This window comes from Chrysochloris asiatica, unplaced genomic scaffold (genome assembly GCF_000296735.1).
Source record: "Chrysochloris asiatica unplaced genomic scaffold, ChrAsi1.0 scaffold00425, whole genome shotgun sequence".
Classification (NCBI taxonomy): Eukaryota; Metazoa; Chordata; class Mammalia; order Afrosoricida; family Chrysochloridae; genus Chrysochloris; species Chrysochloris asiatica.
In genome coordinates this window covers 429,655-442,836 of record NW_006408943.1, presented here as the reverse complement: position 1 = coordinate 442,836, position 13,182 = coordinate 429,655, and the positions used below count along the sequence as shown (strand labels likewise).

General features: G+C 47.0%; 1 protein-coding gene across 1 annotated transcript in view; it reads right to left on the bottom strand.

Moving 5' to 3' along the window:
* Nucleotides 1-13,182, bottom strand: part of NPHP4 (nephronophthisis 4) — a 168,554-nt gene that overhangs the window by 113,489 nt on the left and 41,883 nt on the right. The window contains exons 8-9 of the mRNA XM_006876919.1: nt 12,855-12,981; nt 188-370 (exon numbers count right to left, since the gene is read on the bottom strand). Of these exons, the coding sequence (XP_006876981.1) occupies nt 188-370; nt 12,855-12,981 (310 nt within the window). The remainder of the gene's footprint in view (nt 1-187; nt 371-12,854; nt 12,982-13,182) is intronic.

The window sequence follows — 13,182 nt, the reverse complement described above, 5'->3', positions numbered from 1 at the left end:
ATTACAAGGCCCGAGGTAAAAGTGGCCCCGCTGATTCTGCACTGACAGGTGCGCAACACCAGGCTCAGCATTGCAAGGGAATCACTCCCATGACGTGAAAATGTCTTCTTCATGAAACATCTGTGAACGTTTTTGTCAGCTTCTAGCCTCACTGGGGAAGAAACACACTTAAAATGATACAACTCACCTCTTCTGAGCTCATGCTGGCTGAGGGCACCTTGTAGACCAGACAGTGTGAGGGGCCGGGAAGGGTCCCGCCCTGCAGGGCTAAGGTCACCCGCCCAGAGGTGGCGTCCAGCCTGGGGCTCCAGACGGCCCAGCGAACCATGTGCATTCCTGCCAAGTTGGACAGCGAAGTGACAGATGCTGCCTAGAAGTGAAACACAGCACACCAGGGCATGAGTCACCACAGCCATGGGGACTCAACCTTGCTTTCAGACTCAAAATTTACCTAGAGAGCTCAGTGTGAGTAACACCGATGGTTTGCAGTTGACTACTAACCTCAAAGGAGCCTTGGTTACGTGTTGGGCTGCTAACCATAAGGCCAGCAGTTCGAATCCAACCAGCTGCTTTGCGGGAGCAAGATGAGGCTTTCTGCTCCACAAAGATTTATAGCCTAGGAAACCCTATGAAGACAGGGTTGCTATGAGACAGAACTGACTCAATAGTACACAACCACCAACCCACCACTAACCTCCAGGTTGGAGGTTTGAAACCAGCCAAGAAAACCCTCAGGAGCACAGATTTATTTGGGAGGCGTCAAAATCAACACAATGGCAATGAATTTGGTTTTCATCAGTTCCACTTGACAAAAGAAGGAACCATGGCAGGAGGGCAGAGCACCCATCGCAGAGCCCACCTATACCAGGACCCCCTTCCCATGCAGACGTATCTCCTTCTGAGACTCCAGCTGCAATCCCTGTGAAGGATGCTCACGGGTGCTTCGAGAGCAAGGCCACTTTTATGGTTCCCCTGCTCCCACAGGGATCTTCCTGCTGGCTGGTACACAGTCTGTACTTAATCCATTAGGAAAATACTAGGAGCAGCACTTTGTGTTAGTGATTAGAAACTCTGTAAGGAAATGAAGACTATGCGGGGATATTCAATTTCAGGCTGTGAGCACACAGTTTCTTGTTGAAAGTGGGGCATTTTCTACACGTGACTTCGTATGTAATTGTGCAATCGATCAGCTGAAATTTCATCTGGCATCCCACTTCTCACCTTCTCTACCGCTAAGGCCAAATAAAAAGGAACGAGGACATACAAAAAACCCGCAGGATACGTGTGCCACGTTCATAGTCAGGCGTTTTTACAAATAAGGTGTCAGGGCTCGACTCAGCACAGCATTTTAAAGTGATCACTTTTGTCCATGTATTTAAAGAGAAGCAAGTCGGGCACTGAAATTCCCAACCAGCTTGGCGATGAGGTTTGTGATTTCCTGTCACAGTCCATTCAAGGAGATTTCAGGGATGAGCTGTCTGGATCTGGGCCTGCCTGACCGCTGGGCAGGCTCCTCAGGAAAATGGAGAGTAGGAGCATCACCGGGGAAGGTAAATTTTCTGCCTAAGACCAGGATTCATGCCACACCAGTCAGGTCGGGGGCCGGGAGGCGCAATCTCCACCCCAAAGAGCACTAACCAGCACGCAGACTGAGCAGTTCTGCCCAAGCCTTCTGCCCAGCCTTCTGCCTGACAAAGGGAAGTGGCAGCCAGGCCTGCCTTGGACCAAGTCACATGTGTTGGGGTAGAAATGCCTCGAGGTTTTCAGTGGCTATTTTTCTGAAGCAGATCGCCAGGTCTGTCTCCCAAGGCGACTCTGGGTGGGCTCAAACCTCCAACCTGTTGGTTAGTATCCAAGCACTTATCTGCTTATCTGCTTGTGCTTCCCAGGGTCTCCGAGACCAAAGATGGTTGTTGTTAGTAGTTGTCGGGTTAACTCTGACTCGTGGCGCCCCCGTGCGTGCAGAGCTGAACTGTGCTCCACGGAGTTTTCAAGACTGGAACCTTTTGGAAGCACATCAACAGGCTTGTCTTCCAGAGCAGATGCCTATGGGTGGTTTTGATTACAACCTTGTAGGGCAGCAGTTGTGCATTTGTGCCCCCTGGGAACTCATAAAACAAAGGCAGTAGGAGTAAAAATAAGTGAGTGTTGCTCTCCTTGGGCCGCAGACAAACAGACATCCAGGACTCTCTGGGTGGGAGATGAGAGTAGGCGGAGTGAAGAAGAATGGGGCCCCTGGGTCTGGGTGTCTCTACAGACCAGGCTGAGCTGAGGCCAGTTCCTCATGGATGGACCTTTCCAGCTGCACCCTGTGATCACAGACAGGCAGTGTCCCAAAGGAGGAGCCAATCACTCCTGGAAAAGTATCAGAGTCCCACCTGCTGGATAGGTGAACAGCACCTAGGCAGGGAAAGGACCGGATGTACTGGGAGCCAAGAGGCAGCAGGGGTTCCAGCAGTTGTAGGCAAGGCTGGCAGCGTCACAGCCGGAACAAAGACAAATCCCCACATGTGCTACAGGACTGCTGGCATCTTTGAAACAAATAGTTCTGTAAAGTTTGGGAATGACTGTTCTGAATCCCTGCCCAGCTCATGTGCAAATACAGAAATGAAGGCGGAGCTTGCTTCTTCCAAGTTCCACTCCTGACTGGGTCTGACCCATTCCATTCCACCCTAGTACAGCTTTCACAGCCACACAGGGAAACTCCAGTTTAGAATTAATGTCTCTTCCCAAAGTTGTCATCATAGCTGAGGCCATTGGTCCTCAAACCATCCACTTCAGCAGGGCTCTGTCTGATCCTTCTCCGGAGCTGAAGTTTAGCTCACAAGCTAGGCAATTACCACATGTGTGGTGGAGCATGGGTGTAGGTCCCTGTCAACTCAATTAAGAAAACACCCACATCCCTCAGTCCTGTGGGTACAGGTACTTTTCAGAAAAGTCACACAGCCAAGCACATGGCTCTGCCACACTTTCAACATTCGCCACATGTACAACAGCATCTGTCACGTCCCCATACAGCTAGATTATAAAACAGTACTGAGCACATCAGGCTGCTAACCTCAAGGTCAGCAGTTTAAACTACCAGCTGTTCCGGGGGAGAAAGATGAGACTTTCTGCTCCTGTAAAGATTTACAGCCTCAGAAACCCTGTGCAGGGTCGCTGTGAGTCAGAACCGACTCCACGGCACATGACCACCACCACCACACCAAAATCTATGGGATGCAGCAGAGGCATAAGAAGTTGATCACAAATCTACCGCTCTTTAAAAGTAAAATGACTATGAATATATTTGGTACACTGGCTACTAAAAGGGAAAAACAAAACAAAAAAATAACGATTGGGCTCCAATAACATTTAGATTATTTTTGTACAATGGCCTTCTCTAATTGAATATAGAAGGTTATTACAGGATCAAAACTGACAAAAATAAAAATGTTTACAGATTTCATGAGACTAATGCAACTCTTTTGGGTTTAATTTTTCAAATTAGGTGAGTCCAATACCTAATCTTCCCAATCCAGAGTTGTTTTTGGTCTTTGGATTCTCAATCAATACAAATTTCTTCCATGTGGAGTATCTGGCAGTTACATTAAATATCTATTCTCCTCTGTTTTGTTTTTAACAGCTCCAACCAAAGAGATGGTTAGTGAGCTATTGATCAGTCCTTCTCAAAGACTTCAGGGGCATCATTAGGGACTGGAGAGGCAGCTCAATTGCCATATGATCACCCTGCATTCTCTCAGGAGCAGCCCGTGGCGGTGCCTGCAGATGAAACCTCCCTGGCCTGCTCCAGTGAGGTCAGGTACACCAAAGCACGTGGATGGCGCAAGAGCAATTATGGAGTTAGGCAGGATAAGGCTTTACCCATGAGTGACTTCAGGAGGCTGTGGCTGGTGCAAAACATTTAATGACTGGCTATTAGCCAAAAGACCCAGAGACCAGCGGTTCCAACACACCCAGAGGTGCCAGGGAAGAAAAGTCTGGTTATCTACTTCCAAAAAGTCAGCCACTGAAACCCCAATGGAGTACAGTTTTACTCTGACATACACAGGGTCTCCATGAGACCAGATCAAATCTAGCTTGCTTGTGTTTATTAGTGACTTCAGCTACTTTGTAACTTCTTACCTTGGCAGTATGCCAGGCACTGTAATCTCAATTCAAACCTCATAACCACTGTGAAATGGCAACCACATGTAAATCATACAAGGATAAGCAAGAACATGGTCCACTCAGGAAGATGACCCCAATGCACAGCCCACGGTCTTGTCCCTATGCATGGCCCAGGGTTCTGCCCCTAATGCATGGTGCAGGGTCCCAACGCCAATGCATGGTCCAGGATTCTGACCCCTATGCATGGCCCAGGGTCCTGCCCCTATGCATGGCCCAGGGTCCTGCCCTTATGCACGGCTCAGCGTTCTGACCCCAATGAGTGGTGCAGGGAGTTCCTTCTGGGGGCAAAGCCAGGTGTCCACACCTGCGTGGGCACTGGCAAATCAGAGATCAGAGACGAGGCCAAGCCCAAGGCTCATTTCCGATGCCGTGTTACCCAGCATTCGCACTGAAGATACTGGATTCTTGACTGTTGAAGTACACATCACAGGCCTAAGGAATGGGTACCTACCCAGGTAAGGAGTGAGGGGAGACACAGGTATCATGACCAGGGTCCTTACCTCCTCATGGAAGAACTCAAGGAGTCCAGGGGGACCGGAGCGATGCCACTGAGTAAAGCAATTCCAAATGTTGTAGGGGAAACTCAGGAACCAGACCCCAGCCTAAACTTATTTGCTCCATCAGAAGGAACGACTGTATGCCAAGACCTTCTCCAAATGAGACACACCATGGCCTGGGCAATTGTTGTAGGCCAATTTCCTTCATACACATTCATAGTGGAAAAGGAAACCTGAAAACCCAAAATCAAACCCATTGGCACTGAGTCAATTCTGACTCAGTGTCACACTACAGAAATGGGTAGAACTGCCGCTTAGGGCTTCCAGGCTGCGATTCTTTAAGGAAGCAGACAGCCACATCTTTCTCCTGCAGAGTAGTCAACAGGCTCCAACCACCAATGTTTCAGTTAATAACCACCCCTAATAACATGCAATTAAAGTGATTTAATTCATCAAGCAGTATAGACAGGTCACTTAAAAGCAATAGTTCCATTTCATCCCACTGAGTAACTGAACAGATACAGGAGCAACAAAGAGAAACTGGGGAAAGTTTTACAGAAAGTTACATCACCTTGAATGACTTCATATAAGCCAGGGTGTTTCCAGCCCTTTGCTTCTCTTGGCACAGCAGACATCCAAGCAGCAGAGAGATTGGCACGAGTTGGAAGGTGTGACCATGTTATTTTAAGCCACCTAATGTGTGGGGCCCTGGTGGGACAGTGGGTTAAGCATTGGGATTCTACCTGAAAGGTCGGAGGCTCACACCCACCAGATGCTCAGAGGAAGATCCGAGGAAGAAGGGAGCGGCAACTTGCTTCCATCCAGATGTGCAGCCTTAGAAATCCTCTGAAGCAATTCTACTCTGTCCTATCGGGTCACTGTGAATTAGAATCAACTCGAAGACAGTGGGATTCTGGTAGTGTGTGGAAATGTGTCAAAGCAGCCACAGGCAAGCAATACGGTGGTGAAAGAAACAAAAGTAGTGACTGCCAGTGAGGGGTGGGAACGGACTGGAGGGGGCGGAGTGAACCTGCCAGAGGAAAGAGATGTTCTGCATCTTGAGCATGACAGTGGCTGCACAGATGCACCCATTTATCAAGACTCTCTGAAAGACCACTTGAGACTTGTACACATCACAGGACGTAAATTTTACTTGGAGCACAAAGAAGAGCCATCGCTGAAGTTCCTGGGCCCAGATCCCTTCTTGGCTTCCCAGAGCCTTGGCAAATCCACTCTGTAAGAGACGAGTGTGCAAAGGCAAAGACGTGGGGCAGCTTAGCAGGTCTTCAGGTGCTCTCAGAATGTCTCCACCTGACTTGCTGCCAGGTACTGGTGTCCCAGGCTGGTTTCATGTTCTAGGATCCTCACCAACAAAGCCCAATGAAAGAGAGAGCAGAGATGACCAACTCTGCATTGGAGAGTAAGAGGACGTATGCTCTAGGGTACACAGGCATCCAATATCTAAGGGACTAACAAGGTGAGCTATTACCACAGTAACACTACAACAGGATGACGTCCCCACCCCCAGACGTTTCCTGAAACAAGAGAAAATCCTGGAACCAAGGAAAGGCAGGAAATCGTCAGCTGATCCCCAGAATGAAACCCCAGGCAGCTTCTGAGTAGGGTCAATGACAAGAGCGCCTCCACCATCCACTTCAGTCCACCAGTTACAAAGCCTGCCTCCACAAGGAGTAAGAAATAACACCAGCTCCACATTGAACCCACACTTGCCAAAGTGGCCAAACTGAAGGTGTTTCCAGCAGGTGATGCTGGCCTGTCATCTGTTTGGGCAGTGATGGGAGCTGTTTCCTTATTCTCTTAGAAGAAGCCAGGCTGGGCAGAAGCCATGAGAAGTGGTCTCAGAGGGTCAGTGTTGCTGGGCCCATCTCCAGTACGGCAAAGGCATGCTGTTCCTACTGTGCTGAAGTCAGAGTGCAGCCAGCAGTACACCTCAGACCCCTGGGCCACACTCAAACATGAAGACCCACTGCGCATGGAGTCTGGAACCCGGAGTGATTTCACTACACCAAAGGCGTGATGGAAGCCAGGAAAAGCTTACTTTGGACAGGAGAAAGCCAACATTCAGCACAAGGAGAAGACTTGGCACCAAGGTTGTCTCTTCTTTGGCAACCTCCAGTTAAAACATTTCACATACAGAGATGGTTCTGAACTTAGCCAGGCCCTGTCTTCTTTGAGGAGCCTATGATGGCAAAATCGTCGAGTTGCAGCAGATGAAGATAGGTATGAGTCGGAACCGACTCCAAGGCACATAACAACAACAAAGCTAACTTTGAATACATAACCCAATCTCATCTAGTCCTAAATTTACTAAAACATTCCTACTCACATATCCACTATCAGCTAATCCCTAAACCTAAGATACCAGTGCATTGTTGGAAACTCTCCAGCTGGTAACCTGACTGGAACCTGCACCATGCTCTGGAGGAAGTGGTAGCTGTTAGCTGACATCAAGTCAGTTCTGACTCGTATACAACAGAACAAAATGCCACCAGGTTCTGAACCAGCTTCATAGTCACTGATCTGCTTGAATCCATTGCTGAGGTCACTGTGGATACTGAGCGACATCCAACATAGGGGCTCAACCCTCCAGTACTACATTGGACAATGTCCTCCAACCCGGGGAAGGAGGTCAGGGTTAGCCCCAACTTTGAAAGATCCAAGGAAACCCTCAAAACATCTGTATTTCCACATTGTTGTTGTTGTTGTTAGGTGCCATCAAGTCGGTTCCGACTCACACTGACAGGACACACAACAGAACGCTCCCCTGCCTAGTCCTGTGCCAATCTCACATTGTTTTTCTGTTTAAGTCCACTGTGCAGCCACTGTGTCAACCCATCTCACTGGGAATTCACCACTTTGTCATTGAGTCTCCACTTCAACATGCTTGACATCCTTCTCTAGGGACTGGTCTCTCTGACGACATGTCCAAAGTGCAAGAGACAAAGTCTCATCCTCCTCAGTTTTAAGATGCAATCCAAACATACTGCTTTCAAAAGAGATTTGTTTATTCCTCTGGAAGTCATGGAACTGCCAATATTCTTCGCCAACACCATAATCCAAACGCATCAATTCTTCTCTAGTCTGCTTTTTCATTGTCCAGCTCTCACATGCCTATGAGGTGATTGAAAATCCCATGGCTTGAGTCAGGTGCACCTTAGTCCTCTCAAAGTGACATCTTTGCTTTTTGACACTTTAAAGAGATCTTGCCTAATGCAATATGTCCTTTGATTTCTTGACTGCTGCTTCCAAAGAGTGTTGATTGTGGATCCAAGCAAAATGAAGTCTTTGACAACTTGAATCTTTTCTTCATTTATCATGATGTTTATAGGTCCAGTTGTGAAATTTTTTTGTATTCTTTACTTTGAGGTGCAATCCAGACTGAAGGCTGTATTCCTGAGTAAGTACTTGAAACGTCCTCTTTGCTTCCAGCAAGCAAGGTTGTATCATCTCCATAATGCAAATTGTTGGTGAGTACTTCCTCCAATTCTGACACTGTGCTCTTCTTCATATAATCCAGCTTCTCAGATTATTTCCAAGTAATAGGAAATTTAAATTTAGGCAATTTTAGGAGTAAATCCTAAACAAACGCAGAGTATCTGAAATATGCCGCACGGATATGTTCCAGTCCCTTCCTCACAGAAAACATGCACACTCTTGTCAAATGAATGTGTTTTATTCAAAGAATCCTAGTAAATTAATAAATAAAAATAAGCTAGATCTTTACTGCTCAGAGACTTGGGAAAAGGAGCTATTGTTCCACATTACTTACAAGAAAACGACTGTTTTCACCCCCTGAAAACCTCTGGGAGATTTATACTATTCTGGAATTAAAAAACAGCTAAAGAGACTGGGTATTTCTGCAGCTCTGCCTTCATCCACTCCATTCTCTTCTGCTGGGGGAGTTGACTCTGTGAGCATCCATGCAATCAACTACCAGTGGCAGGTGCCTGTACTTACACAGCTGACAGCATCCCGTGATGATCTAATACAACTGCACTGTCCCCACAGCCTCAAAATCACAGAGGAGTTGTTTCCTTTGGCTCTTCTTAGCTCATCAAAAGACAAATTGCAACTATAAGATGGCAAAATGTCAATGATAAATATTTTTCTAAATGGATGTGTCGTCTCAAAACTTATTCCAAACTTGTTTTTAAAGACGACACAAATCCGCTCAGCCTTGGGTGTTTGGGCATAAATTGGGGATGACATTGAGCTATTGTTCTCATTGGTCCAGATGGTCTCTCACCAAGCTGCACACACAGTTTAATGATGAGTCTTTCCACAAAGGAAGCTGAGACTTTTTGCTGCTGGTGTGAAGTATGAAACCCAGAAAACCATGACCTGGCCCCTTTGAGTTGTTCGGGCACTAGAAATAAAGCAACATGTTGTTGTTGTCAGGTGCCATCGAGTCGGAACCGACTCATAGAGACCCCATGCACAGCAGAACGAAACAATGTCCGATCCTAGGCCAACCTCACTACCGCTTCCACACTTGGCGCCATCAATGATGCCACCTGGCTGATCCATCTCGTTGGGGGTCTTCCTCTTTTTCTCTGACCCTCCACCTTACCCAGCATGACATCCTTCTCCAACGATTGTTTCCTCCAGATAATATGTCCAAAGTAGGAGAGACGAAGCTTAGCCATCCTGGCCTCCAAGGAGCACTCTGGCTGCACTTCTTCCAAAACAGATCTATTGGTTCTTTTGGCAGTCCATGGCACTTTCAGTATTCTCCTCCAACACCACAACTCAAAGGCATCAATTCTTCTACGATCCTCCTTATTCACTGTCCAGCTTTCGCATCCATATGAGGCTATTGAAAACACAATGGCCTGGCTCAGGCGCACCTTAGTCCTCAAGCTGACATCTCTGTTCTTCAATACTTTAAAAAGTTCCTGTGCAGCAGATTTGCCCAGTGCAATACGTCGTCTGATCTCTTGACTGCTGCTTCCTCGAGTGTTGATAGTTAATCCAAGAAGAATGAAGTCCTTGACAACTTCAATCTTTTCTCCATTGATAAGAATGTTGTGTATTGGTCCAGTGGTGAGGATTTTTATTTTCTTGGCATTGAGATGTAATCCATATCGAAGGCTGTGCTCTTTAATCTTCATAAGTAAATGTTTCAAGTCCTCTTCACTTTCAGCGATCAAGGTTGTATCATCTGCATATAGCAGGTTGTTAATGAGTCTTCCTCCAATCCTGATGCCACGTTTTTCTTCATAGAACCCAGCTTCTCGTATTATTTGCTCAGCATACAGGTTGAATAAGTATGGTGAAAGAATACAACCCTGTCTCACACCTTTCCCAATTTTAAAACATTCAGTTTTCCCATGTTCTATTCGAACAACTGCTTCTTGATCTAGGAACAGATTTCTTAGAAGTACAATTAAGTGTTCTGGAATACTCATACTTCTCAATGTTGTCCATAGCTTGTCACGATCCACACAATCAAAAGCCTTTGCGTAGTCAATAAAGCACAGGTAAACATCCTTCTGATATTCTCTGCTTTCAGCCAAGATCCATCGGACATCAGCAATGATATCTCTCATTCCACGGCCTCTTCTGAATCCAGCTTGAACCTCTGGAAGTTCTCTGTCAATGTATGATTGTAGCCGTTTCTGTATTACCTTTAGCAAAACTTTATGCTAAAGCAACATATGATGTGCTAAACTCAACAAAGCCATCCTGAGAATGAATCGCAGTCAGCGACAACCTCGAGACACCATGACACAGTTCACAAAAGCAGGTGTCTTGCTGCAGTCATTCTCAGAGAGAAGGATGCTTGTTTGGGGTCCTCATTTCTGTTCAATTCTACACCCAAGGCTGGATATTTGCTGATACTATGATATGGTATTAACTTAGTGGTGCAATGGTGAAATTGTCGGCTGTTAGCTGAAAGATTGGCGGTCGGAACCGCCCAGCGGCTCAGCGGGAGAAAGACTTGGCGATCTGGTCCCATAACGATTACAGCCTAGGAAACTCTGTGGAGTTGGCTCTACACTGTCAAATGAGGTGGGTGTGAGTCAGAATCAACTCAACAGTAAACAATAACAAGGACAAAGCTATGCTTTTAAGCGTCGATCTTTCAGATATATATCTTGAAACACAGACAGAAAAAATGACTTGATGTTTGGATTTTGCTCTAAAATAACCAGGGATAAGGAGAGGGACAGGAAAACGTGGCCATGAGCTGATTACTTGGGTTTCATCATTTGAAGACGTCTGACATTTTCCATGATAAAAAGGTATTTAAAGAACAAGAAATGTACATGCTGAAATGTTTACTGATAAAATGATGTCTAAAACTTGCCTCAGAATGGGTTGTGGGTGAGGAGAGAGATGAGAAAAGATTGTGGGTAGAGTCACTAACTGTTGAAGCTTCCTGGGGGTCATGAAACGCTCCAGCCCACTTTCGTGCATGTCTGAAACTTTCCATCATGTCAAGTTTTCAAAAAGGAAAGAAAAGACAGATCGAAATCTGCTGCCTGACTGTATGAATAGGTTTGAGAAGGCCTCGTCCCAATGGAAGAATGATGTCCCCAAATGGACTGCTCAGAGTTCCCAGGTAATGCAAACAGCTCATGTACTTGATTACAAACCAAAAAGCTGGAGGTTCAAGTCCATCTAGAGATGCCTTAGAAGAAACGTCTAGAGATCGATTCCTGAAAAGCCAACTGCTGAAAACCCCGTGGAGCTCCGTTCTACTCTGACACACATGGGCTCACCATAAGACAGAGGCGACTCAGCAGCAACTGGTTCTGGCTCCAGTTTACAGACCAACTGTTAAGGAGACCAGGAACGCACTGAGGTGAGGGTTACCCTGTCATATAGACAGAAGCCTCAGGGGACGGACGAGTGCCCAGTCAGGCTCAGTCCTCACTGCATCCTCACCACCTGAGCCCATTCACATCGGGGAGGTTTGATACAGGCTTCCCGGCTGAATGCTTAGCACGTCCCACTGTTCCACACAGCAAGCAATTTGTGAGGAAGATCATTTCATACACAGGAACATCTCCTCTCCTGATGATACTGAAGAAAGTACAGTTGGTGACAGTAAACAGAATCCAATATTCCATGTGAAGATAAACCACCACATCAAAAGGAATTTATGAACTATTGCATAGCTACCTTCCAAAGGCAGCGTGAGCGGCGGTGCGTAGCTACACCACCTGCCGCTGGTTAGCATGGTGCTGAACAGTTAAAAAAATAATAATAAAACCTATCAGCTCCGGCATACAGATATCATAGTTGCAAGTAAATTGTAATTAATGTTCTGGAGGGGACGTTATCTAAATGTAAATGAGGGTTCTGGAGAGTCCCAAGTCCCCACGGGGGCACCAGGCCCTTGAGACGCTGGGACTGCGCTGGGAGCTGCCCCGACACGGCACCTGCAGGCCCACTCCCCTCTCTCAGGACAACCTCCCACATCCAACCCAAGTGCCCCAGCTCCCCTGGAAGCTCAAGCACATCCACACATAGCTTCTTTGTCAATGACGTTTCTGATAACAGAGAAAAGCAGAATTGGGAGCAGCAACTTCATTACAGTGATTGTGGCCAGGCGTTAGGTCCTAGGAAGAGTACACGGAACACCAGACCCATTACCAATGAGTCTGTTCCAATTCACTGTGATCCCATGTGTTACAGACAAGAGTGAGGCCACAGGCTTCCAATGGCTGTCATCTGCACGGAAGCAGACTGCCTGGCGTTTCTCCTGTGGTGTCATTGGGTGGATTCGAACTGCCAGCCTTCCAGTTAGCAGGCAAGTACTTAACCACTGTGCCATCAGAGTGTCTAATTACGACAGGTACAAAGTTCACTCTAAGAACTTCAGGCTTTACTACACTTAAAACTCTATGAAAAATACATTAAAACAGCCTCGTTTTTCAAAATCTACATTGATTTGGTAATTATGAATTAATGCTATTATGATACATAAGGCCTATTGGGCTCTGGATCCATTATTGTCAGCCAGCAGAATGCACTGCAACATCCCGGGCACAGTGGGGAAACGATTCTAAGACAGCTATTGTGAAGAAGACGTCTTGGATCCATACTGCTAACATGGACTGCACTGCTTCTGTGGAATGAAATGCCTGAGCTCGGTGTGCCCCAGGTACCCGCAGCCCACCACCAGACGAAACCTGAACACTAAAGGGCTGTTCTTACTTTGCCGTCCAGTCCTGCGGAGGCATTAAACACGTACTCCAGTTGGAAGACAATCACAAACGCAGGGTGGCTGACCATCTCAGGGAGTCGAAGGCGGCTCCTCAAAACCAGAGCTTGGTTTCCAGAGCTGGATAACAAGGAGCAGAAGGGTGTTAGAGCAGCAGCTGTATCCTGCGTCTACCCAGCGCTATGACCCAGTGCGTGGGGGGGACACCTCAGTGTGCCTACGCCCACCCCACCTGGGACAGAGGGCTAAGGGGTCACCCCACTGTGCCTACACCCACCCCACCTGTGACAGAGGGCTAAGGGGACACCCCACTGTGCCTAC